Raw genomic sequence first — 27,500 nt, 5'->3', positions numbered from 1 at the left:
ATATAACAGAAAATACAAGCAATCGTAATCACAAAACCAAACAGTTTTCACTCCTTTTCACAAACCAAAGCTGAATCTTAATCGTACAAATCAAGTCTCTGTGGAGGTCCAGACACTCTGCCCGACCTTCTAAGTACTGTTGGAATTACTCCACTTGAATCTGATTTTGAACGAATAGTTGTGAATTGGCTAGAATCTGGGTGCTGGATGTATTTTCTGGCACTGAGCTATTGGATGAAAATGGTAATATGACTAATATCAGAGGAACCATACTTGGTTGAACAGGTGCATGGGGATCCATGGGATAAATCAGATGACTGCTGACTCTTTCTAGGTGTTGTATCAAGAACCTTCGACGTTGGTTCGTACTCAGGTAAACTTTGCTCCATATGCATCGCAATTTCTACATAAACCGTCAGCTATCAGATGGTCAGCATGTACCTACCTCAGGTTATTTCATGGAACTTTCAGCAGGTAAGTAAGTGGACCTGTCATTGCTACAATCATCCCTGGAATCCACTTTTCCTTCTCTCCTCTCCCATTTCTGTCACGGACGGGTTGATACAAGTCAAATGATCTCATTTTAACGTTCGGGCCATCACAGTGAACCTTAGAAGCGATTTGTTTACCTTCTACCCTTCTTTGTAAACAAAGTTTGACCAAAGACAAATGGGTTCTGGGAGTTCTTTTGAAGAACAATTCAGCCGGAGTCACACCAGTTGTCTTCTGAGGAGTGTTCCTGTAATGCGAAAGTGCATTTGCTATTTTGTGGTACAACATCTGCGATTGGTCAGCTTTCTCAAACATTTTCTTGAATGTCTGAACATTTTTTTTTTCAGCTAAGCCATTACTCGCAGGATGATGTGGTGACCATTCAGAAGAAGCTTGGTGTTGGCTTCGTGGTTAGGGTGGCTGTCTTGGGATCTTCGGCTCGTGAGTTTGATCCCCTGTTGGCTGTTGAATTAACACCAGGTGGGGTTGACTCAGCCTGCCACCCTTCTGAGGTTGGTGAAAGAGTATATCAGTGTACTCTTAATTGGGGCATTGCATTCGTGGCATAGCTGTCTCCTCATCTAATGTTGCTACCCAGAGTGTTGTGCTTCATATGAAGGAGGAGGAGGAGGAGGAGGAGGTGATGCAGAGGTAAAATGCACATAAATGGAAGTTTTTTTTTTTGCATTTCTTCATTGAAAGGTATTTTTTGCATTTCAATCTTTGGGGAAGACGTTTTTTTTTAATCCACTGGACAAAGCCAGGTGTTGGCTTAGCAGCTGGGGTGGCTGGCTTGGTGTCCTACAATCCTGAGTTCGTGCCCTGTTGGCCGCTGAATTAGTAACAGGTGGGGTTGACTCAGCCTGTCATCGTTCCGAGGTCAGTGAAATGAATACCAGTGTACAGGTATAGGGGCACAGCATCAGCAGAATCGTTGCACCCCAACAAAATGATAGCTACCCGACAGCCAAGCTTCCAGACACAAGAGCAGATCCACTGAAGAGGTTAACACAGCTTTGTCCACTGCATTAAGGACACTGCAGAAGGTAGGCTTCTGTGCTGAAATAAAAAACTGGCTAAATGCAGGATAAAGTATATTGAAGAAGATGCAGTTGATATAGAATAATGTATCATGATTAAACGTTGTCATTGCTACTTGGTGTTTTGCGTAGGTGGGTTGTTTGAACTTTTGGGATGACCTTCTTATATGTTGATAGATTCATACAACATCTTGCTGGCATGGCGATGGACACATAGCCCAGATGAACAGAAATGAGCATGGTAATTAGGAAGGCTATAATAGTAATTAGGAAGAGTTGGATGATAATTACGAAAGTTGGGATAGCAATTACTAATGAGGAAGGCTGGAATGGTCATTAACAATAGCTGAATCTGCCTGTCACCTCTGATGAAATAAGCCTTTTGAGGGTTAATGCAATTGGGTGGTAGTTCGGGATGTGGGTGGAATGTGTGGGCATAGACATTGTGGTGTGCCTCTGGGAAACGTGCATTGAGGCAAAGGAATGCCCACGATGGTCCCAGTTCATGAAGGATATCCTAGCGTGCCGTGGCTTCCACAGCCTGTTTGTGCAGGTGGTAGCACTTTGTGTGGAATGTGGTGCCAAGCAAGCAGAGCCTGCAAACCGTCAAACACGAATAATGAGATGCATCAGTCTGTAATACTTTAATACGTTACACAGCATTCAACAAAATGTTCAATCGTTTTGTCGTTGCATTAACAGTAATGTTCTTAACATTGTTATGAATCTGGAAACCATGCGCACTCAACATTCAGGTCCCAAAGGTAGTTATGCCAGTAAGTACGTGTGTAGCAGATCCCTTTCCTTTTTGTTTAGTGGGAGGCTCGAAAACGTGCGTTGTGATATCTTTAGTTAGGTTATTATATCCAACGAGCCATCGAATAAACAATCCCATCTGCATGATCCATCCCCTATCACGATCCACTACCCACCCGCTGTCCACAAGCACTCAGACTTGCCAGGGCAGGGTCTTGCAACCGTTCCTTGCTGCTCCCATCAATACTCCTTCCACAAACGTTTTAACTCTTGCACCAACGCAACATGGATACTGTTACTCTTCGAGAGTGGAGCCACGTGGAGAATGTGGTGTCTACGAACAGGGGCGACGGCTCCATCCCGGTGTGGTGCATCCGTGGGCCAATGAGGGATGGACAGCGAGATAATTCCCGCCAAGGCCCCTCCTCGTGTGGGAGGATATATATATATATATATATATATATATATATATATATATATATATATATGTATATATATATATATATATATATATATATATATATATATATATATATATATATATGTATCCCTGTGTCGTAAGAGGCGACCAGGGTTGCGTCAGGAAGGGCATCCGGCATAAAACATGTGCCAAATCACTATGTGGATCATACGGATGATCCGCTGTGGCGACCCCTTACGGGAGCAGCCGAAAGAAGAAGTTATATATATATATATATATATATATATATATATATATATATATATATATATATATATATATATATATATATATATATATATATATATACATATATACATATCTGAGACTCGGAGGGTTGGCGTTGGCGTTGGCGCTGGTGGTGTCTGAGAGCAGAGCAGTGTGAGAGCTGTGCGTGTTTCACGAGGAACGGATAAAGATCCCCGAGCACCTCTGAGAAGAAGTACTGGAGTTCTGGAGTGGCTGTTACGGGGAGAGGAGCTCTGTGGACCCCGACCATTCACCACCCGAGCTCCACCACGAACCACGAGTCCCCCACGTGCGACTGGGACCAGCCCGACGACCATTGGCAGGTACCACAGCACGGAGTACCCCCTTTTTCCGACAGCCAGGTACCCATCCGGACTCTGACCCCCAGCTCATCACTCATCGGCTGGAGGGTCCAATAAAGAACTCCGGGGTTTCTTTTATTTTTGTGTATGTGTCTGCGTGTGGGCCCGTCTATAATTCGAATTGTTTAAGTGTTTATTTCATCATTGTAAATACTGCATTGCATATTCGCGATAAGTCTCGCCTCTTCTGTCTTTTGATTTTATTGTAAATAAACTATTAGAAATTTCCCAGCTCATTTCCGTCCTTTCTTTATTTGGCCCAGCATGGTCCAGGTCTGAGTTTAGACGGGGTTTCATCCCCGATAATCCATTAATCCTAGCCGGCACGGCTTTGGCAGTTTCGCTCGGCTGCAACCGAACCGGAGTTGGTAGTTGGTAGTTGATACTCTACCGTAGCTGGTAGAGTGACCCGGTTCGAGAAAGGCGTGCCGAGGGCATGAATCCCCGGTAGCCAAGACTGCATGGTTAGTTAGGTATTTTGGGATCTAGACAATTAACCCTACGCCACGCAGTCGAGATATTGGCGTTTCATGGTCGATTAATAGAACCGCCGGCTTCGGAGTTATCCGGAGTGACGGGCTATAATTCCGGGGAGACCGGTGGGAGACGGTGTCAACTTTCCCACCTAGCGGTCATTCTCGCCACCGACCCCTGGCCCACAACAATATTTAGGATGAAACTGATGATCATGCATGTTTCCATTGGCAGTTGACTTACAGGGCAGAGAAAGTCAATTTCCCCTAAAACTGACAGCACTATAATAATTTCAGTGCTCTAATATTAATTTCTAAAAAATAGATTGAGCTATAACATCAAACATGAATATGCATTGTGGGGATACTCAAAATAAATTGTGGAGAGCAAAGATAACATATCATGTAGTAGGCTGGCAGGATGGGCTGTCTGGAGGTCCATTGCCTATAGAAAGTCTACACCCCCTTTCAAAATTTTCACCTTTTGTTGCCTAGTAGCTTGGAAGTAAATTGCATTAAATCAGACTTTTTCCACCTTTATTTACACTTCGTAACCCACAACTTCCAAATGAAAAACAAATTCCACAAATTTCAGAAAATTAATTAAAAATACAAAACTAGAATATCTTGATTGGATAAGTGTCCACCTCCCCTGTGTTGATACTTGGTGTACGCACCTTTGGCAGCATTACAGCAGTGAGTCTGTTGGGATAGGTCTCTACCAACTTTGCATATCTTGTTTGGGCAATATTGGGTGGTCGCTAGACTACCGTTTTCTCAGGTTTTCCGTCTGTCTGTATGTATCTAATGGACAGCTCTGGAGGCCAGAGGAGTCAACCGATTTTGATGAAACCTGACTGGTAGGTTCATACCAGGATCGAGTTGTATGCTTTTGAGTACCGTTGCTAAAACGCCACCGTTGCCTAGCAACGGGACTGAAAATTTTGAAAAAATCGGATTTTTTTTTTTGAAAATCAAAAATCGGCCTCCGCACTGTTATGCACACTTAAATCAACCTCTTTGTCAAAAAATTTCACCCCGATCCATCAAAAACTGTATGACTAGTATGCAATTATATAGCGACCACCCATGTCGCCTAGCGGCTTGTTTTCCCATTCTTCTGCACAGTTGACTTGTTCAAGCTCAGTCAAGTTGCGTGAGGAGTGTTTATGGACAGCAATCTTCAAGTCATGCCAGAGATTTTCCATTGGATTTAGGTCGGGGCTCTGACTGGGCTACTGAAGGACATTCATATTTTTGTTCCTAAGCCACTCCAGTGTAGCTTTGTCTGTGTGCTTGGGGTCATTGTCATGCTGGAACATGAACTTCCGTCCCAATTTCAGCTTTCTTGGAAAGGGCAGCAGGTTTTCCACAACGTTTTTTCTGTATTTTGCTCCATCCATTTTCCATTCCATCCTGACAAGTGCCCCAGTCCTTGCTGATGAGAAACATCCCAATAACATGATGCTGCCATGACCATGCTTCACAGTGGGGATGGAGTTCTCTGGGTGATGTGCTGTGTGGGGTTTGTGCCAAATGTAACATTTTACATTTGGGCCAAAAAGTTCCATCTTGGTTTCATTAGACCACAAAACGTTTTCCATTTGGCTTCAGAATCTCCGGATTGTTTTTTTGCATACCTCAAACGGAACTCAATGTGGGCTTTTTTGAGTAATGGCTTCCTTCCTGAAAACCTGCTGTATAGGCCAGACTTGTGGAATGCTTGGGATATTGTTGTCACATGCACACAATGACCAGTCTTGGCTATGAAGGCCTGTAGCTCTTTCAAAGTTGCCTTTGGCCTCTTGGTGGTCTCCATGATCAGTCTCCTCCTTGCTTGATCATCCAGTTTGGAGGGACAGCCTGACCTAGGCAGGGTCTGGATGGTACCATTCACCTTCCGCTTCTTAATGATTGTCTTGACTGTGCTAAAAGTGATATTCGAGGCCTTTGAAATATTTTTTACCTTTCCACTGATCTGTGCCTTTCCACGACTTTATCCCAGAGGTCTTTTGAAAGCTCCTTGGTGCTCATGGTTGATTTTTTGCTGTGAAATGCACGACCCAGAGGAGGAAACCTACAGAAACAGCTGATTTTATTCTGAAATAATCAGAATCATTACAATTTAACACAGGTAGAGGTTAATTAACTTCGTGTGTGATTTTGAAGGTGATTGGTTACACCTGAGCTAATTTAAATTGCTATTATAAAGGGGGGGTGGACACTTAATCAACCAAGATATTCTAGTTTTGTGTTTTTAATTAATTTTCTGAAATTTGTAGAATTTGTTTTTCACTTGGAAGTTGTGGGTTACAATGTGTAAATAAAGGTTGAAAAAGTCTGATTTAATGCAATTTAATTCCAGGCTATAAAGGCAATAAAAGGTGAAAATTTTGAAAGGGGTGTAGACTTTCGAGAGGCACTGTCTACGCACTCACCTCTAAGCTGTCTCGTCGGTGTTGGAATCCCACCCTGCAATAAACTGTCATCCTGGTGTTTCACAGGCAAGGTAATGAATCAATGTGTGTACCTTCCCTCAGATGGGCGTTAAACGGGGAATCTCATTTGTCAGAATTAGTTAGTGGACGTTAAAGATCAGATTGAGCCCTCGCGAAGAGTGGGTGAACTATCGCTGGCACCATGATCAAATTCTAAATTCTTGCCTTGACTACTGATGGGAAGGAAATGGCAAACCATCCAGTAGAACCCATGCCAATAAACTGCTTCTGCCGCACCAGCACTCTGTAACAGAGTGTGGTATATCAGAATCAGAACCACGAGCACCAGAATTGAAGGATTTTTTTATGGCAACATTTGAGACTTTCAGACCACTTTCAAATAGAATATGAACACATCAACTGTCTCGGAGGGTCGAGCCCACATCAATCCAAGAGTTTCAGGTCCATTTGAGGTTAATGGTAATTTTTGCAAGTGCGTGTCAGAAGGTGGACAAGGCTCACTGAGGGCCTTCACGTATATATCTTTTTTTATTATTTAAAGTTTCATTAATGTTGGACAGTAAAAATCATTTTTATAAATCACTCTTGTTGTAGTTTGAGCTAATCTGGAGAAAATAAGCATCTGGCCAATCACCTGGAATGTAATTCAATGCTGCTAAGTTACACACCATCATTCGGTTGCTACAGAAAGAGTAACCGATGCCTAACCCTCTAGTTTACTTTTGTGATTAACCTTTGGCAGAGATGCAGTGTTTAGAGCTCCTTGCACTTACAATCCAGAGTCACACAACTTTTTCAGGTCCAATCAAATCTTTACACTAGCATCTGAGACAAGGTGGCTATTTTTCAATAATTCTGTGTTGGAATCCTTTCTTCACAGAGTTAAATCATTCTATATTCTCTCTTCGTCTTAACAGTGTACAAGGCTTTCAGCAATTGCACCAAATAGTCTGTAATGCCTCTTTGGGCTAGAGCTGATAAATCTCTCTTTTCACCTCTGGAGGCAGTGGAATACAAGGTCCTAAGGGTAGGTAATTAGGTGTCACTCACTGAGAAACTGAAGTGCAAGGTCTGTTCCTCCCTCATTGCAGACAAATTTATGGTCAAGCATTCTTCTACTCCTTTATATCTAGTCTTGCACTCCCCCATCCTTCCCCTGCCTTCAGCTTTCTCTTCCCCATTCAATACATCAACTTGCAAGTGCTTATCGAACAATGCATACCCTGATACTCTGTCCCAATTCTAAGCTAGCTTTTCACCTCCAGTTATTTGTCCTTCCCTTCTGTCATCTTTTCAATCATCCATGCATCTGTCCAATATTCCTCCCTCCACTCCAATGGGAGTTGTAAAGAGCCCAGAGGCTCAGCTGGGATGGTAACTCAACACAGTCTCACACTGTCTGCAATATTTAGTAACGATCTTTTCTAATCTCAATGCCACTAGCCTAGTCTCCTGACTCATTTTTTTCAAATAGGATGTCGAGGCTTTGAAAAAGATAGAACACAGAACTAAACAGAACATAACATGATAAGGAGAACATAGTTGAAAGTGAAGAAACACACCAACAGCAGGGTAGAAGGACTCACAGAGGGATCCTGAGAGCAATAATGGGGAAGAATGAGATCAAGGGGAAGGGGAGGAGGACAGGTGGGGTGAACAAATTAGATACAAGGTCAAACCCAGCAAGGAGTGGAAGGAAAAACAGGGGATGAAACAGAAATGGAACAAAAAATGAAAAATAACGTGAGGGAGAGGGGAGAAACCATAATTTATTTATAGTGTCTTGGGTTCATAGTAGTGGAAAATACATGAACACACACACACACACACGACAGGACTTAGACAAGACAACACAGGACTATTAGATAAGATAAACACAGCCACTGAGCTTGGTGGAAGAGCCATCACTTCCCGGGGCACTCTGGGTACCAGTGAAGTACAATAACCTGCAAAGGAAGGAATGTGCTTGAGGAGGGTTAATGAGGGTAGAGAAGAACATGAGTATGGATGGGGGATGACCTGACGTGATGGTGAACAGCTGTCTTAAAATCCTGGAGAGAATAATGGGATTGAACTGACTGAGGAAGTTGCACTTACAATCTAGATTCATATAACCTGGCTCCATGAGGTTCTACAATATTACCCATTGGTTCCACAGATTAGCGAAAGGAGGAACAATTTAGTGGAGGAGAGGAGAGAACCTGGATTTTGGGATTTTTACCAGAGGTGGATGACTGGCAGACTTTGTGCATCTTGCAGAAATCTGGGGGGAGGTGGAGGATGGGGACAGAGCAAGAAAAGACTAGAGGGTGCAAGATCAAAAATGAGACGCAAGAAGACAGAGGCTACCAAAATGTCTACGATGTGAGAGTAACAGACCCAGAGACTCAGCTTCATGGTGGGAGATTCCAATGATGTTCAGGGCCTTGGTTTCCACAGCTTCAACAAGTGAAAGGTTTGAGTCAGTGCCACCAGCCCAAATGGGAGAGCAGTACAACATCACGCTGCAGATGAAAGCCTTGTAAGTTGGTAAAAGTTCATATTTGTCAAGGAAAGACTGCACAACTGATGGTACCTATTCATTGACTTGCTTTGGAGGCCAGCTTTAATATATAATTTGTCCAAGTAAAATCATGGCTGCTGGTGAAGCCCAAAAGTCTGAGTGACTCAACTTCAAGTGGTTTAATAATGAAGTACATTGGAGGGTCCACCAGACAAACCTTTCAGACAGTGTGGGATTTGTCATGGTAGAAAGACATGTTCCAAGTGTTGGACCAGCTACTGATTCTATCAAGGTCTGTGGAGAAGGAAGAGGCTATTGCAGGTCTATCTAAAAGATGAAAGACTATATGGCATAGAGTTGGGTCATTAGTAAAGAGATAAGCAGGATTTAAGAGATTCAGAAAGATCGTTGATGAAGACGAGGAACAACATTGGGTCCAATTCACTGTTTTGGGCCATTGCAGCCTCGGCACAGAATGATGACAGGATCCTGTTCAGAGCCACGTGTTAACTATGAGAGTGGAGGAAGTCAGTAAGCCATGTGTAGATGAGGCCTTGGGTGCCATAAGCAGATAGTTTAGAAATCAAGGTGGGGTGCCAGACTCTGACAAATGCTTGAGATACATGTCCAGTGAGAAGGCTCTGATGTCATGTCTGAGATTGAGGGCTTCCATCGCTTGTTGGGAGAGTATAATAGTCCAGGCAATCTTGCCCATTTTTTCACTTGATCGGGAACAAATTGCAACATAATTTTTTTTTAGCGCAATGCATTTCTATTAAGTCCCCAGAACACCATACTAATAGTCCTAGGAAATCCCTTTTGCGGAAATATGTCTAATTTGCATAAATCCAATATGGCTGCCAAATATCAATATCTTGCCAAATCTTTGCTCTCAGATGATGTATTTTAGTGATTTAAATTTATATAATGAGATCTTTGGATCCAAGGATGCATTTGCAATACCTAAAAAATTTATTGGATGCATCGAGGACACACGCTAGATGCAAAGTCTGCATATGTAAACCTGCAAATGATGCTTAGTCTGCCAGAAAGTCATCCAGATGTCCATCAGCAATTTAAGAAAGGATACCATGTGGTGAGGCACAGTGACAGGTACTGGGCAGAACTATCCACGGATCTCACAATTGAGCAAGTGCTGATGAGAAGTATAAAGACGCATGGAGGCCTGACAAGAGGAAAAGGAATGACAGAAACTCAGCGTTTGGTGTGGGTCCTTTCCATGCCAGCATGTGCAAATATCAACGAGGCCATGCAGAAGCTCAGGGGGATCTCATTTGAAACCAGTGACCAGCACAATGACCTATCAAAAGCAAGACAAGCTAGATATGTCAATGACACCCTTGATCTTATCAGCTATATCAGGGAGAGAGATCCATTCGCACGGGATCCGTCCCTGTTTAACATTGCAAATGGCATGACAGCCCAGGAAGGAGTCAACGTTGAAAGATCAAGAACAGTTGGAAAAAAGATTCTAGCATCCATGGTTGGGAAATCTGTAGAAGAGTTCACCTTCCGGAAATGTGATCGAGCAGTGACAATTAATTCAAGATCAACTGTCAAGATTAAAGGAGAATCTGTGAAGGTAGATCCACAGTTGATCTTCCAGAGACTGGTAACCATTGGGGAGCGCTGTGAAGATCTACAGTCACTCTTCAAATATGAACTGTGTAGTTACCCCCCCCCCCAGCATTGTTTGAATATTCCTTCCTTCCCCTGCAGGCCAATAAGGCTGTCCTTGCCCATGTTCTCTGGTAGACAATGCAAGGGGAGCAACGAGAACCAATTGGAAATGCCCAGTATATTATCGATGGTGGTGCGCTACTTCATCGTCTTCCATGGCCAAGAGGTTCCACATATGAGAGTGTCAGTCAGCTTTATGTCACATATGTTACACATAAATATGGGGCTGCTACCATTATCTTTGATGGATACCAAGACGGTCCAACAACAAAAGATGCCACGCACATGAGAAGGACAGGGGCTTGTTCAGGCATGACAGTAAACTTCACTGGTGGAATGGTTATACAGTCCAAGAAGGAGGAATTCTTGAAAAATGTGACAAACAAACAGCGATTTATTGTTTATCTTAGTGACAAACTAGAGCGGGCTGGGTGTAATATAGATCATGCAAAGCATGATGCTGATGTGTTCATTGTCCAAACAGCTGTTGCATCTGCTAGAATCAAAGACACTGTCCTGATTGGGGATGACACGGACTTGCTCATCCTCCTACTGCATCATGCTGAACTGGATGCACATGACTTGTTCCTGGCCCCAGAGCCCAGGCAATCAGCAAAAAAGACCAGGATATGGTGCATAAAGCAGTCTAAGGAATTTCTTGGTCCTGATGTTTGTGACCATGTGTTATTTATCCATGCATTCCTTGGCTGCGATACAACTTCTCGCCTGTTTGGATTGGGAAAGGGTTTAGCAGTAAGGAAGATCAAGAGTGTTGCCCTGTTCCATTAGCAAGCTAAGGTGTTCAGCCAAGAAGGACATGTGGCAAAGCAGGACATTATTGCAGCAGGAGAAAAAGCACTTGTGTCATTATATGGTGGTGCCAAAGAACAAGGACTGGACACTTTACGATACAGGCGATTTTGTGAGAAGGTTTCCAAGAGCACACCTCATGTAGAACCTCAAATTCTACCCCCAACCTCAGCAGCTGCAAAGTATCACAGCCTCCGTGTATATTATCAGATGATGAAGTGGAAAGGAAGAAGCATCAATATGAAGCCGGAAGAGTGGGGATGGATGGCACATGGTGGATGGACAATGTTTGCCAATACAAACTGACCAGCTTGCAGCCCCATCAAAACTACTGGATGTCATCTGCTCTAACTGTAAAACAGACTGTAATACAAAGAGGTGCACATGCAGAAAGTATAGTCTGCATTGCAGTGCTGTTTGTGGAGAATGCCGTGGGACAAGTTGTGCCAACTCACAGCTACCAGATTTCACTGAAGACTATAATGACGACCTTGATGGGCATCTTCAGTAGGGTATTAATATGCCTGCAATGAAACACTATCCAAAGAAGTGACTGTCATAAATTTGATCACAAAATATCGATATTTCATGGCCATATTGGATTTTATTCAATTCATCCATCATTTTATTTAAACCCATCCAATCAAAATATTAAACTGTCCCAAATTTAGCCTTTGATCCCATCAAATATTCCAGAAATATAAACCACTCAAACCTGTTGTCTGAGAGTAAATATATGGCAAAATATTGATATTTGGCAGCCATATTGGATTTATGCAAATGAGATGTGTATCAAAATACATCCAAGAAAATTGTTAAATACTCTAAATACATTCATGTATGCAAAAGATATATACTAGAAGTTGAAATGGCTCAAATATATCATCCAAGAGCAAAGATGTGGCAAAATATTGATATTTGGCGGCCATGTTGGATTTATGCAAATGAGAGTTTGTTCCAGGGAAGTTTAAAAGGATTCTAAATGCATCCTTCTATACAAAATACCCATTCTAGAAGTTGAAATCACCCAAATATGTCATCTGTGAGCAATGATATGGCACAATATTGATAATTGACCACCATATTGGATTTATGCAAATTAGACGTATTTCCGCAACAGGGATTTCTTAGGACTTTTAGTATGGTGTTGTGGGGACCTCATAGAAATGCATTGTGCTAAAAAAAATTCTGTTGCAATTTGTTCCCGATCAAACCTTATTTTGCCTGGACGATAAGCGGCATGTCCAGTGTGGCATGAATGGTTCTGATTCCAAATTCATGGTCCGACATCAGGCAGTTTGATAAAAGGAAAGATTTGAAGCAAGTAATTTGAGGCAAGCTAAGGAAAGTAATTGCCACATGTTGGTGGTGGCCCATATGTGAGTGAGACATAACCCTGCCATCAGCATCAATTTATGAAATCATGATGGATTCCATAACTGTATCTATCATTGTTGCTAAGTAAATATGCCTGTAGTTGGGACAATTTACTTCTTTTTTGTCCAAATGAACTTCATTGTGTTTTTCTGTCTGCTGACATATAGCTTTGTCTATTTAACCCCTTCTGCTTCATCCTCCTGTCTATATATGTCCCTACTATCTGTGTTATCTGTTTGATCTATTGGCATTCCTCTCTGTTTTATTATTAGTGGGTTGACCTATCATGGCTTGAGATTGAAATAGTCTGAAATGAGGTGAATAAAGTCTTTCGGTTGGAGGGACCGAAAATAATTTACGAGATATCCAGGGTGATAATAAAAAAGTTGAGACACATGAAATGAAATACAAAATTACTTGTGGCACTGTCCAAGGCAATAATCCTTGGCAGATGTGTTTTGTGAGATGTGCTGGGGTTGTTTTTCAAAGGAATGTATCCTTTAAATGGTGCAGGAGACAACTTGAAAACATCCTGCGATTGTTTCTTTCTCCTGTACCGGATGGCCCAGAAGTAATAGGGCAGTCAGAGAATCCACATTTAAGCAGAAAAAAGATCCTCCATGGTTCAAATCTTCCACTTTTTCGGGATTCTGAAATCAAAATAATTGTCAATTAATAACATCAAACAAGAATCAATTATTATTCAAAATAATAATAACAAATTATAAAATAATAATGAAATTGTTGTGACTATTCTATTGTTCCGGCAATTGCCCTATTACTTCTGGGCCACCCTTATGTACATTTGGCACACGTTTTCCAAGTCAATCTCGATGCTGTGGTTGATATGCAATGGGGCAAGACCTGAAAGTCGTTCATCCCCCATCCTATTTCACAGAAAGGTCTTGATACTCCGGGGACGGGGACGAGCAGGCGACGAAGAGGAAAGAGGAGGTCGACGATGACCAGGACGATGAGATGAAGGCACGTGGGCAGGTCGACGAAACGAGGCAAGGCAGGAATGACAAAATGGGGAGAGGCAGGTAGGCAGGATGAGCAGGCACAAGATGAAGACAGACAGGCAGGACGACCTACTCAAAAGTCCTTTTCTTCCATTTTTAGTCCTTTTAGTTCATCCAGTCCCTCCTTCTTCTCCCCGGGCAATGCTCCATCCCCTTGGGAGGCATCAAACGCTGCTCCTCTCACTCTCGTGCCAAGTCTTCTTGCACCACCCCCCCCCCCTCCGATCGAGGTTGACGTCGACCTTGCAGTCCTCCAGAATTCAGACACACCGATAGTATCTCTTGGTTGCCATATGCATGTGTAATTTTGTCAGCTATGATAGAGAAGATGGCATTTGGGCTTGCGGGCTTCCAACACTGTCCTTTCAAATGTAGATTTACTGCATCAATTACTTCATTTTGGACAGTTTTTGAAGTGTACCTTATTTTTTATTTCCAGTTACCCTGTGCTCTCTCTCAGAAGTGTGTACCTGGCCATCATCTCAAGAATTGCAACAAAGGTGCCTTTATTTGATGTTTGGCTTCTCCAGTCATTCCTGTAGCCATAAAGTGGGAGATTTTGTTTACCACACAGGACAACTGCTTTCACAGTACCTTTTAGTACGTGGAGTTTGCAAACCACCCATCATAAATCCTTACCAATAAACTGCTTCAGCAGTGCAGGACCTTCCTTCGAGCAGAACATCAGAATACGAATACAAATGTGGATTTTTTGTCGATAAAGGTCTTTCCTTGCCTTAGGTGCGACAGGCATCTTTTAGGATGTTCTTGATGCTGCAAGAGTATCAAACCCATCTGTAGTCTTTATGATCCTGCAGGTTCTGGTGAGACTCTAAGATGACGTAATTTCCTGTTGTTTTAACACGATCCACAAAGGGTTTTTGATTAATACATCAGCATGATTGTGTTTGTCTTTGGTTGCCGAGAAAAGGACACAGAACTTACAAAGGGCCGTAAATCAACGCCCATATTTCTGCAGCCAAGAGTGGTGAAAAAGAAGTATGACAATCTGTTCGAGCTTGCCACGAATGACATTCTGGGTGACAAATGATTGAAAGTTCTTCCCTGGAGAAAAATGGTCCGAAATGTACTTCGCTTTTCTCAAACTTCATAAGGTTGTCCTGCAACAGACCACCTTTCACAATGTCACCAACATCATAGTGAACAAGTGATGGATGATTGCCTCCTTCCAGTTTGTCTATCCTTGGTTGGTTGACTCCAGGAGCTTGGTGCCCTCCTTTGGACTTGTCTGTCCCTGCATGGTTGACTCTTGGTTCTTGGTTGCTTCCCTCTGGTGTATCTGTCTCTGGATGGTTGACTCTGCGATCTTGGTGTCCTTCCTGTTTGCGTATCCATGGTTGGTAGCCCTCACAATCTTGGTTCTCTCATGCTATTTGATACTGACACAAAGGGTCCAGATTAACTGTTGTACAAATAGGTTCAGATAAAATCATTACGGAACTCAGAATTACATTTTGTGAGTACGTGTAATGGTTATGGGATATCAGTTGAGAACAAATAAGAAAAGAAAATGATGGCACACCATACTCATAAGTAACTTCTGTCAGAAACTACATGATTCACTTTCAGTTTAAGCAGATGATGCAAGTTAACTTTTTGTTCTTCCTTCATCCTGATGATTAACCCATGAACATGCACATCTTGTGTGCAAAAGGCTTTCAGTGTGAATTTATCATACTTTCATTTCTTGTGCCACTGCCAAACGTCCAAAAAGTTTCCTCTTTCTGCCTTTTAATCAACTTGGGTCCCATTTTGTTAAGTCAGAGATGCTCAAAATTAAAACTAAGTGTATTAATATAATAACATGTCACTTAATGATATTAATTCAAGTACAAAGTATAGCCTGTCCAGAGTGAAACCAGTATTATACAGTACTAATACAATCGTGAATATCAAGGAATGTGGGTGGTGGCGCATATGGGAGTGAGACATAACCCTGCCATCAGCATCAATTTATGAAAGAGGTCTCATGTCGTTCTGAATATTCAGTCGTTCCATCTTGTTATATGGATTGGTAGCATCAGCCTTAACTTATTCACTTCATACGAGATACGCATGTCCAGAGCAGTGCAATGTCTGAGCGACTTGTAACTACTGCAACTACTTCTATTAACCTGCATGCCCAACTAAGGAGCATAGCGACCCCCATAACTGTCAGTCTTCCACCTTCTGCCGATATTTGCATGGGCTAAAGTCAAACTCATTGGTGCACTGGCATAACCAAGAGAGTCTTGGGCATCCTCAGGGATTGTGCCAGGTTTGATTAGGTTGGTGACCATGGTAAAGATTTGAGGCAAATTCCCAGGATATATGGGCCAGTCGCGGCGGACATGTCCAAACAGAGAATAGCATCTTCTTGCAATATCGAGTATGATTGGGCCAAGTCTAGTGATCTCACAGATGGTCCTGTTTGAGACTCGGTCATACTATAGAACTCCACGGATGCAGCATTGACATCATATATAGAAAGCTTGTAGGGTGTGTCTTGGTCCTTTTTCAAGTGTCCAGTTCTCACAACCATAGAGAACACGTAGGACACATGTTCTGTAAATGCTGAGTTTTGGTGGTAAACCGAGATGGTGCTGTTTCCAGACAGTGTCTAGTTGCCCCATGACAGAGCCAGTCATGTTGATTTGTCTACGCACATCAGGGCTGCAGTATCCAGATGAATAAATGCTCGAGCCCAGGTAGGTGAAGTGGTCCACTGACTCCACAACTACACTAGAGCTAGGTACTGGTATGGGGGAGGGACCAATGGCAACATTCTGTAACTTGTTGTTTTTTTGCCATGAAGGCTTAACGCTCAGTCTTTTAACAACCAATTCAAAGTGGTTGAACATGGCCGGCCAGTGGGTGGACAGGGTCTCTCACAAATAGGGCAGCTTCATCTGCATAGAGTATATCAGTGATGAATTCTCTACCAACATTGATTCCAGAAATTCTCTACCTACATTGATTCCAAGCTGATCTGCTCACCATGACATTATCCCATCTATGGTGCAGCAGAAGAGGGAGGGAGCAAAGATGCAGCCCTGACGAACTTCAGAAGATGTTGGTAAAGGTGGCGATAAGTCAGTGTCCACTCCAACGCAGGCTACTGCATCTTTGTGGAGGTTCCTGATTAGATTAAGAAGTGATAACAGAACTCCATTGCCTCTCAACACCTTCCATATGGATGTACGGTCAACTGAGTCAAATGCGGCCTTGATGTCGATATACGCCATACTTAATGGGCGCTGAAATTCCCGATGAAGTTCTGCAAGAATGTGGAGGGCTAATATAGCAATCGTCATAGACCTGTTTGGGGTAAAACGAGATTGCTGTGGGCGTCTATGTTGTAGCAGGAGGGGGTGAATACAGTTCAGAAGAACATGAGCAAATACCTTCATCGAAACCGAGAGCAAGGTGATCAGGCGATAGCTATTGCAGTTAGAGCGGAGTCCTTTACCTTTGTAAATGGGGATTATTATTATGCCATTTTCCCACTCTGCTGGAACATGCCCAGAATTCCAGATATTTATGAAAAGGCAGTGTAATACCCCACAAATTGGAGTCTCAGCACCTTTCAGCAGTTCTGCAGTGATGTTGTCACACCCAGCTGCTCAATTATTTTTGAGTTTCCTCACTGCATGATGGACCTCAGACAGGGATGGAGGATCCACACACAAAGTGATGTCATTGCCAGCTCTGGGTGCCTCGTGCTCAAAGTTTGGGAAGTGTGTAACAGGGGGGAAGTTAAGAGCCTGCTCAAAATGTTATTTCCAGCAGTTGAGGGTTTCCTTATTGGTGTGGCACAGTGTCCCACTTGCCTTCATGATCAGAATCCTGCTTTTGTTTTTATTAGCACGTGCTCGTGAAGCGAAAAGCGGGGTTAAGCGATCGGTCCTGTTCGTGTGTCCAAAGAACGTGTGTACGTGTCTGCATTTTGTTATTCCCTTTTCTCTGGAACTGTTTGTTGGATTGGCATTGAATTTTCACCATAAGTGTGACTATTCGTGTACAATGTTTAAATAATTATGACATCAGAAGTCACTAAGTGTGGCAGCCATGTTTGAAAAAGGGAGAAACGTTGGATCTCGATATCTCCGAAACTGCTCCATGGAAAAAAACTTGAAACTTGACACCTATCAAGTATTTCGCCTGGGGAATAAGTTTGATTTTTTTATGATGTCAGAGGTGCCTTTGTTATGACGTCATAATTGCATATGTGTAACGCTACATCCGATCAGAATGAAAATTTGAGTAATCTCGGGATAAAATGGTCAAAAGAAAAAAATTTCTGACATCATCGTTCACATGGTTCAATAAATATATATATATATATATATATATATATATATATATATATATATATATATATATATATATATATATATATATATATATATACACACTGCATATCTTCTTCTTCTTCTTCTTCTTCTTCTTCTTCTTTCGACTGCTCCCGTGAGGGGTTGCCACAGCGGATCATCCGTATGATCCGCATCGTGATTTGGCACATGTTTTACATGGATGCCCTTCCTGATGCAACCCTGGTCACCTCTTACGACACAGGGATATGGTACCCCTATTTTAACCGGGGTATACACCGGCCCAGTATACTGGTACTCATTTCGCCGACCTCGGAAGGATGACAGGCTGAGTCAACCCCCTGGTGTATTAATTCAGTGGCCCAACGGGGCTTGAACTCAGGACCTTTTGGATCCCAAGCTGCTGCCCTAACCGCTGCGCCAACACCAGGCATATATATATATATATATATATATATATATATATATATATATATATATATATATATATATATATATATATATATATATATATATATATATATATATATATATATATATATATATATATATATATATATATATATTGTGAGGGGAATCTGCAGCGTTCGGCGTGCGGACGACCGTTTTAGCCAAATCGCGGTCGAACGTCCACCGAAGGCCGCTATCCAGTCGTGACTTTCCGGACCAACCCCAAAATCCAGTCACGGATGCCTTAACACATCATTAACGAGCCAGTTCTTCTGTCCACGCGCTACAGGGTCGATCGCTGAATTATCGATGTACCTAATTATTCGCACGGACAGAAATACAGGGAGTTTATACCTCGATAGGACCTGCACGAAAACGAGCCGCTTAAGCGGCTCGTTCCGTATGCGAGGCCGAGCGGTTATATATCGGCAAGTCCCGTAGGACGAGATTATTACGTTTATCGGCTTTAATTAGCCAGTTAATTCCCCGAACGCACCATGGCAGTCAATGTAGGAAGGGACGCAACGAGCAGGTTCACGTTCAAACTATGGGTATTTATTTTACACAGGCATGCAAGCAATGGGGGCATATGGGGACAAGACACGAGCAAAAGCCTACAGCCGATTGCTATTTCATTTAGAGGGCGCACTTAATACAATTCTACTTAAAGACAAGGCGCCACAGACTTTCATTCAAAAACCCAAGAAAGAAAAGACACAGGCTCGTAAGCCTTTAATATTCCTCAGAGCCGGGCTGACCGAAGGGGCTCCGAGAGGCCGGGCCGGTTACCTTGCCACCCTTGTGGCGACTCGATGGGCTTTTGTTCGGCGACCCTCGGTATCTGTCTCCCTGACTCGCCGCCATTACAACCGCTGCCGTCTTGGCAACTTGGTTGGTCTCGGGTCTGGCAGCGCGCCCGACTTTCCACGGCCGTCTCCTCGACTTGGTTGGTCCAGGGGCTGGCAGCGCCCGACTTTCCACGGCCGTCTCCTCGACTTGGTTGGTCCAGGGCCTGGCAGTGCGCACGACTTTCCAAGGTAGTCTCCCCGACGACTCCAACGAACTGCCCTCCAACCGACTCAACTGCTCTCCAACTGCCAACCGACTGCCCTCAGCTCAACTCAAAACTCAACTCAACTCAACTGCCCCCAGGATCAACTGCTCAACTCAACTGCTCCAGGACCAACTACTTTATCGGCGTCCCAACGCGGCCCTTTATCAGGTCGGGGCGTTCGCCCATCCCTTCCCGGCACGCGGGGGAAAATCCCAGGAGTGATCGGGCTTGCAACTTTTTTTGTAACCACCATCCCTGTTTATGCCGTTCTGAGGGACCCGCTCCAACCGTCAATCCTGTTTTCGTCCCACAATATCAGGGCGGAAGTTGTCGAGTTGTTCTTTTCGGAGCATACTGTTCGTAACGGACGTGGAGAATGTGGCTCCTTTGGCGGTGTTTGTGGAGGTGGTGTAGTTGTAGAGATGTTGTTTATTTGAAATAAAATATATAACAGAATAATGGCTAACTCAAAGATTCACAGCCCGGCACACGAATAATTGCCTTTATACATCGGTGGGGAAATCTAACCTGGAAAACCCACTTATCGAAATAACTTATCTCTGGGGAACCTGAATGGTGGTTTGCGAATCTCCACAACTGTAACGACACATATATATATATATATATATATATATATATATATATATATATATATATATATATATATATATATATATATATATATACACATATACATATATATATATATATATATATATATATACACATATACATATATATATATATATATATATATATATATATATATATATATACACATATACATATATATATATATATATATATATATATATATATATATATATATATATATATATATATATATATATATACACACATATACATATTGTTGCGGTCTTCGCGCCCGCCGGCGTGCTGACGGCCACGTAACTCGAATCGCGGCACGTCGCCCACCGGACGGACAATCCAGTCGTGACCCTCTCGGACTAACGCCGGGAACCAGTCACGGGTGGACCTTTCGGTCTCACCGCGATCGAGCCAATCAGCCCCCGCGTGGGATAGGGTTGCTCGCCAAATTCGACCTACCTAAGTACCCACGCGGAGGGTAGACCGGGCGATCGCACCTCGCCGCAGGTCGACTTCGGACACGGGCCACTTAAGCGACCCGTTCCGTACTATCAGAATAACCGAGCGGTGTTATCGTCGACCTCGACGGTTCGATTAATTATCGGGCGTACTCAGCCCACTACCAACCCTTTACGTGAAGCAAGATGAGGGTTCAATGGGGGAAAAGACGAAGCGAAGCGGGAGAACAGTTCAACAATAAAGCACATTTATTCGCGGCACACGGGAAGCACACAAATTCAATTCCACCAAATGCACACAAAAAAAAGAAAACACAATTCCATTTACACAAAAAGCAAACATAAAAGTGAAAACACAGTGCAGAGCTAATACCGACTACCGAGCACACGACAACACTTATACAATTCTACTTCACAGACGGCGCCGACAACACATACCCAAAACCAAGGAAAAGAAACACCCTCAAGAATGAGGCAGGCCTGAGGCCGAGACCGGGTCGGGCCTACCCGTCTGGTGATGAGACGCGGAGCGGCGATGGCCCCGCAACCCGCGGGCCTCGCGGACAGTGCCTGGCAGGGGGGGTGGGAACGGGGCCCCCTTGGTCGCACTATCTCAGCGCGGGGGGAAACAGGAGGGGGTTGCTGATGCTCGGGGTATAGAGGATCTTTATTATCCCTGGTGTGCGTCTCCACCTCGGCCAGGTCGCGCTGCCGGCCTCCCTCGGGCGTGCAGCTCCTGGCACCGACGCGAGCACCCCCTCGTCCGACTCTCTTCAGCTTCTCCAGCCACTGCAGGCTTCGGGCTCCAGACTTCTTTCGTTCTCGTTCTCGTTCGTTCCGACTCCTTCTCGTTCTCGTTTGCGACTCTCTTCTGACTGACGAACACCGTCCTTTTATCCCCCCGTAACTTCGCCTTTGACCCCCTCCCTTTGACCTTTCACCTCGCTCCCCATTGGCCCGAGAAAAAGTGGGCGTGAAGGCTTTTTGATCCACAAATTTGCATATATCGATCGCCCTGGGGCGGGGCCAGTCGCCCCTCGCTCACCGATTGGACGGCAAAAAGTGGGCGTGTGTCGTTTTTGATCCGTTTTTGAAGCAGAAAATCCGTGATTTTGTACACGCTGTTCGACGCGCGTTCTGCATGAGTCCAACACCGGTACCCACAGCGGGGCAAGAACGGTGGCGATGCTACGGTTGTGAGGTGTGCGTGAAGGTCGTGGCGGTTGTGGTGAAGCGGTGGTTGTGGTCGGTGGTTGATGTTGTGGTTGTGATCATGGCGGTTGGTCCAAAATAAAGATAGTAAAAGAAAAACGGCTATCCTGAAGAGTCGCAGCACGTATAAATGACATGTATTCCCACTAGACAACGGGTTCGGGCCTAACTACACATGTACTTACCGAGATACCTCACCTAAGGGACCTGAATGGTGGTTTGCGAATCTGGTAACCACAACACTACCCCCTTCCCTTTTTACAGACTCGTCCCGAGTCGTCAAATTTTCGTGTGCCATCATGTGTAGTTTTCCCCTAGTACATTTTACCTACGGATCCCTGAGTGCGACATTCATGGTATTCGTGTCCCCAAAATAAATAACCTGAGGGCTGCGTAACTATCTAAACAAACTCACTCATACGGACGACTTAAATAAAATTGCCGGCGCTAAGACAGACATGCCGGGGGCGCACTCATATTTACAGTACATCTTAACCTTAACTTACAAATTTTACACTAAACCATGGCCCAGGATCACTGAACTCTGCAAAAGAAAAGCAGTTAGCAGGGAGCCAGGCTGCCCACATGCAGTCTCTGGCTCAAAACAATGCAGGTGACAGGGAACGTGGCTGGCTGCTCACACGCAGTCCAAGGCCTTCCCTTTTGAACTGAACTCAGTGAACCACAACGGTGCTTGGGCTGCACAAACGCAGTCTCCGTGCCAGCTCAAGTGGCACACGCAATGAGCACAACGAATGGATGCATGAACGGTTTGAACTGAATGCAGTGAACGCAAACACGGTGCACGGGCCGCCACTGCAGGCCCGTGTTGTAGCTGCCAACAGGGCAGTTCTCGCAGCTTGCAAACTGTTGCCTTGATCCTGGCGCACATGGAAATGAACAGGGGGGGCAAAGCAAAAATTGAACGGGGCTGGTGAACGTGGGCAGTGGGCATGGCATGGCAAAGGTGAGCAGGCAAACACAGCCCGCAGAAGAAGGCCGCTGCAGGCAAACACAGCCGGCAGATGAACTGGCCGGCACAGGCCTTGCAGCACACAGCTGCCGATGAAGTTGGCCGGCCTCCGCCTTGAAGCAAAACACGGCCAGCCGATGAAGTTGGCCAGCCTTTGCCGTTCAATGGAGGTTGGTGGAGGGAGTGCGGTGGTGCTGGCCACTTGGAAGGCGGGCTCGGACCTACCTACCTGTCTCCCTCCCAACCTATCGCCTTTGCCTGTCACTGTACATACCCACTCCCTTAATTTGTCAAACCCCAATTTAGCCCCAACTTAATTTTTTTGTTGTTTTTATTTTTACTTCCCCTCTATAAATCGTCCCCTAACCCCCTTTATCGTCTTTGTTCGGCTAACCTATCCTGTCACCTAGCCTACTCCCAACCCCTACGTTCCCTTCCCGGAGGGGAATAAGGGAGAGCTAACGTCCTGTGTCGAGGCCCAACGAAGCCTCAGAATGGCCTCCCCAGAGTTCGGCGATCTAACCCAAAGTGGGTCCAGCGGCCCACAACGACAGCGAGGGGATGGATGGTGCGGAGGGGTACATCTCCTAATCTACCCTAACCATTTAACTGTTAAACTACCCCGGGGCTTTCAACAAGCGCCTCTCGCTTAAACTATTGGTTCTATCAACCCAGATTCCCGTCGCCTGTGTTGGTGTCCTCACAATTTCGGGCCTCACCCCCCAATTTTCTCTCCGTGCCCTCACACGGTCTCCTGGCTGGGACACGTGGCTCCCTCCGGCAGGCACGACCCTCTGCCGAATCTCCCGCTATGGCACCCCGGGGCACTACACTGCCTCCGAGCCTACCAGCTCCCTAACACCGGGGAGTGCCCCCCATGGCACCTCCCCTGAAACGCACACGTGGCAGGCCGGCCTCCCGGGCCCCTTTCCGAGGGTCACCCGTGCCCACAACACTGCCCACGCGGCTAATGGCGCCCCGGGCCCCCGCACCAAGCAGGCGCACCCGTGCCCACTACTCTATCCCGGCCCCCATGGGCCCTTGGCCTACCGCGGCCGACTAGCCTGGTGCCCGGGGTACCCACTCAGCGATACTCACCTTTCGCAGCCACGCTCCCAAGCCCGTCAACAGGGCTCCTGCACCCCTCCAAATGGGTTTCGAGCCTACACTCCCACCAACAACAAAACGACCTCCATTTTTCAATTTGACTAACCCAGCTAACTCAATCTACACTGACCCCGGGGGTCCCTTGGGCGGGAGTCACTCCTCCCCCCAATCACTCATCGCACCATGCATTCCCCATTCACTCCACACACACAGACCCGCTGGCCTCACTCACTCAACATGTACTCACCTCTCAACTCACAACAACTCTTCAACACACACACCGCTGAACTCTGCCATCCTCCTAACTACATCCCCTAACTAACTCGTGCTCCCACGTCGTCCCTTATACTACAGCACGTTCCTTTTAACACTACGTAGCTAAACTACGTCCCCTCTACACACTCACCAGTCTGTCTGTTTCCTAACTCAAAAATTCATTTTATTTCCCAACCTAAATCTGGCTACAATCCCTCTAACTAATCCATTCCACGGACTCCATGAGGCCTTACCCCTGCCCCATGAAGTCGGTCTAACTAAGCTAACCCTTCCCCCTAACTAGTTTCCATCCTGTGCCCAGGTAAGGGGGTCTTTCACCCCTTGCCCAGGAATCCTGTACACCCGAAAGTGAGGCTTGCTCCTTTTTTTTTTTTCCATGCGCAGCACCTGCGCGGCAACTCAGAGCTCGCGCACTTTGCACCTGCCCGTGACGTCATGCAGCTGCACGTGTTTCTCGTCCCTCCTTGGACGGGACCATCCGGCAGAGATACCCCTCCTGCCGGATTCCAACCCCACGTGCAGCCATGACGTCACCGTGCGCATAAAAAAAAACAAGCCCCACGTCTCGAGGGGTTTTCCACGCGAACACATGTGCTTTGCCCGTTGGAGCTTAACACACACGATCGCGTGGAGAACCCGTCCGGTCCAAATCCATTTACCTGCCTAAACTTTGTCCGTCCGCGGGATCGGCAAATCCACCGCTGGCGTTTCCGGACCGGGACTTCACTCTCGCAAGCGAGCACGTGGTGGTCTCGTGCGTTGCACAGCACGAACCGCGTGCTCACTGCTGGGTGAACCCGGCACGGTCCTCGAAACAACTACAGCCGCTACCCGGCTTTCGTTTCTCCCATGTCGCCGTCTCCGTCTCCATTCCACACACGCATACCTGCGTGTTACGACGCACACAGTCCACACCATTAAACTCACACCGGGAGACGCGGCTGCGTGCTCCCGCATGCCAACCGACATCTCCCTCACATACCGCTCTCTCACACACACGGTCTCCCTTGCACACAGCGACCTTGCACACGGCCGTTCACTCACGCGTGCGGGGGCACTCACCCGCGGTGCCTCACTCGCACTCCGTGCCTCATCCACACACGCGGGGGAACTCAACCGCGGTGCCTCACTCATACACACGGCGACACTCACACACGCGGTCTCTTCCACACACGGTGCCTCACCCACACACGCGGGGGCACTAACCCGCGGTGCCTCACTCACACTCCGTGCCTCATCCACACACGGCGTGCTGGGAAGCACGCACTCTGGCACCATCGCCACCACACCACTCACACGTGGTGCCTCACTCATACTGGCCGTTTCACTCACACACACGGCCTCACTCACACACGGTGCCCCATCCACACCCGGCGTGCTGGGAAGCACGCACTCTGGCACCATCGCCACCACACCACTCACACACGGGGTCACTTCCACACACGGTGCCGCACTCACACCTTGCACCACACACACAGGGACAACCACACTGGGGATTCGTGTCCCCACAAGGGTCTCCGGGGCCTCTATACCCCCCAAGCTCTCCGTGCACTCGTTCACAGCACCCGTCCCCTCAACCTCGCAAAGCACGACCGAACTCACCTGGTCGTGACTCGCCTCAAGGGGGCATACTCCCTCCCCTTGTTCCTGGAGGAGGTCATCCAGCTGATCGCACCGGGTCCCCACACGCTCCGCGAGCTCACCCCCATTGTCCTCCACTACCTCCGTGTGTGTGTGCGCGTCACTTACCCCGTCTTCATCGTGTTTATTGGTCTCTGCTTCTTTCTGGCGTCTTTCCCTTATCTTTATGTAGGTCAACCTTGCTTTCTCTTTAAGTCGCTCCCGTCCTTCCCTGTTTTTCACTCCTTGCTCTTTCACGATCTCCGCGTACCTCATCCTTGCTTTCCGCATTAATTGTTCTTTTCTCTCCCTCCCAATTACTTTCACCTCGTCTCTTGTCTCCCGAATTACTTTTTCCTTACCCGCCTCCACCGCGGGCCTGTCAGCCGTTGCACCCCCTTCCAGCTCGTTCGTTCCGACACGTGGAGTCGCCATTTTAAGTTCCCTGCTCACGGCCTTCATGCCCGCCTGCAGGCTTCGGCCCATGTTCTGCGTCTCACCCCGCAGCTTTTTCATTTCCTCCTTCATGTTTGTTTCCATTTTAGTTTTCATGCGTTTTATTTCGTTTGTGAATGTATCCATCTTTTCGTTTATTTGTTTGTTCATGTCTTTCATTTCGTTTTTTATTTCATTTGTCATTGCCGCATTCATTTGTGCCAGCATGGTGAATAGCTGGGCCATGTCGGATGCACTCAAGTGAGCCGTTTCGGCAGGGGTTGGGGAAGGGTCTTGGTGGAGAGGGGGGGGGAGGTGTCATACACCGCGGCCGCTGCCGCACCCACCTCGGGCCCTGGGTTCAGTTGGGCGAGTCCGTGTTCCTGCACAATCAACATTTCCTGCTCGGGGATTCCATCCTGGGCCATGGACTCTACATTATTACACATATACATTTCTAATACCCCCGGCTCCCGCTCGCCTTGAGACGCCATCTTGCTTCTGGTGAAGGGTTAATTTAGCTCGCTCGTAATTTGGAGGGAATCGGGGGTCGCTTCTCTCACCCCTGGACCGATTCCCGTGAATTTAATTGGAGACAGGACAGCCCGTTTTCCTGTTCTCCGATACCAGTGCCGCGAGGAGGGCGATGAATTTGTATCGCACGACCTGACACCAGTGTTGCGGTCTTCGCGCCCGCCGGCGTGCTGACGGCCACGTAACTCGAATCGCGGCACGTCGCCCACCGGACGGACAATCCAGTCGTGACCCTCTCGGACTAACGCCGGGAACCAGTCACGGGTGGACCTTTCGGTCTCACCGCGATCGAGCCAATCAGCCCCCGCGTGGGATAGGGTTGCTCGCCAAATTCGACCTCCCTAAGTACCCACGCGGAGGGTAGACCGGGCGATCGCACCTCGCCGCAGGTCGACTTCGGACACGGGCCACTTAAGCGACCCGTTCCGTACTATCAGAATAACCGAGCGGTGTTATCGTCGACCTCGACGGTTCGATTAATTATCGGGCGTACTCAGCCCACTACCAACCCTTTACGTGAAGCAAGATGAGGGTTCAATGGGGGAAAAGACGAAGCGAAGCGGGAGAACAGTTCAACAATAAAGCACATTTATTCGCGGCACACGGGAAGCACACAAATTCAATTCCACCAAATGCACACAAAAAAAAGAAAACACAATTCCATTTACACAAAAAGCAAACATAAAAGTGAAAACACAGTGCAGAGCTAATACCGACTACCGAGCACACGGCAACAC

At 46.0% G+C, this 27,500-nt stretch overlaps 1 protein-coding gene across 1 annotated transcript in view; it reads right to left on the bottom strand.

The window, feature by feature from the left end:
• Positions 1-6,792: 6,792 nt before the first annotated feature.
• CENPX (centromere protein X) overlaps positions 6,793-27,500 on the bottom strand; it is a 75,802-nt gene continuing 55,094 nt past the window's right edge. The window contains exon 5 of the mRNA XM_085884775.1: positions 6,793-13,332. Within this exon, the coding sequence (XP_085740901.1) occupies positions 13,183-13,332 (150 nt within the window). The 3' untranslated portion in view covers positions 6,793-13,182. The remainder of the gene's footprint in view (positions 13,333-27,500) is intronic.

The sequence above is a fragment of the Eptatretus burgeri genome, chromosome 6 (genome assembly GCF_056783735.1).
Source record: "Eptatretus burgeri isolate ZD-2024b chromosome 6, Ebu_testis_v1, whole genome shotgun sequence".
Taxonomy (NCBI): Eukaryota; Metazoa; Chordata; class Myxini; order Myxiniformes; family Myxinidae; genus Eptatretus; species Eptatretus burgeri.
Note: the sequence above shows the minus strand (reverse complement) of the source record. Positions and strands in the feature narration are given on the sequence as shown.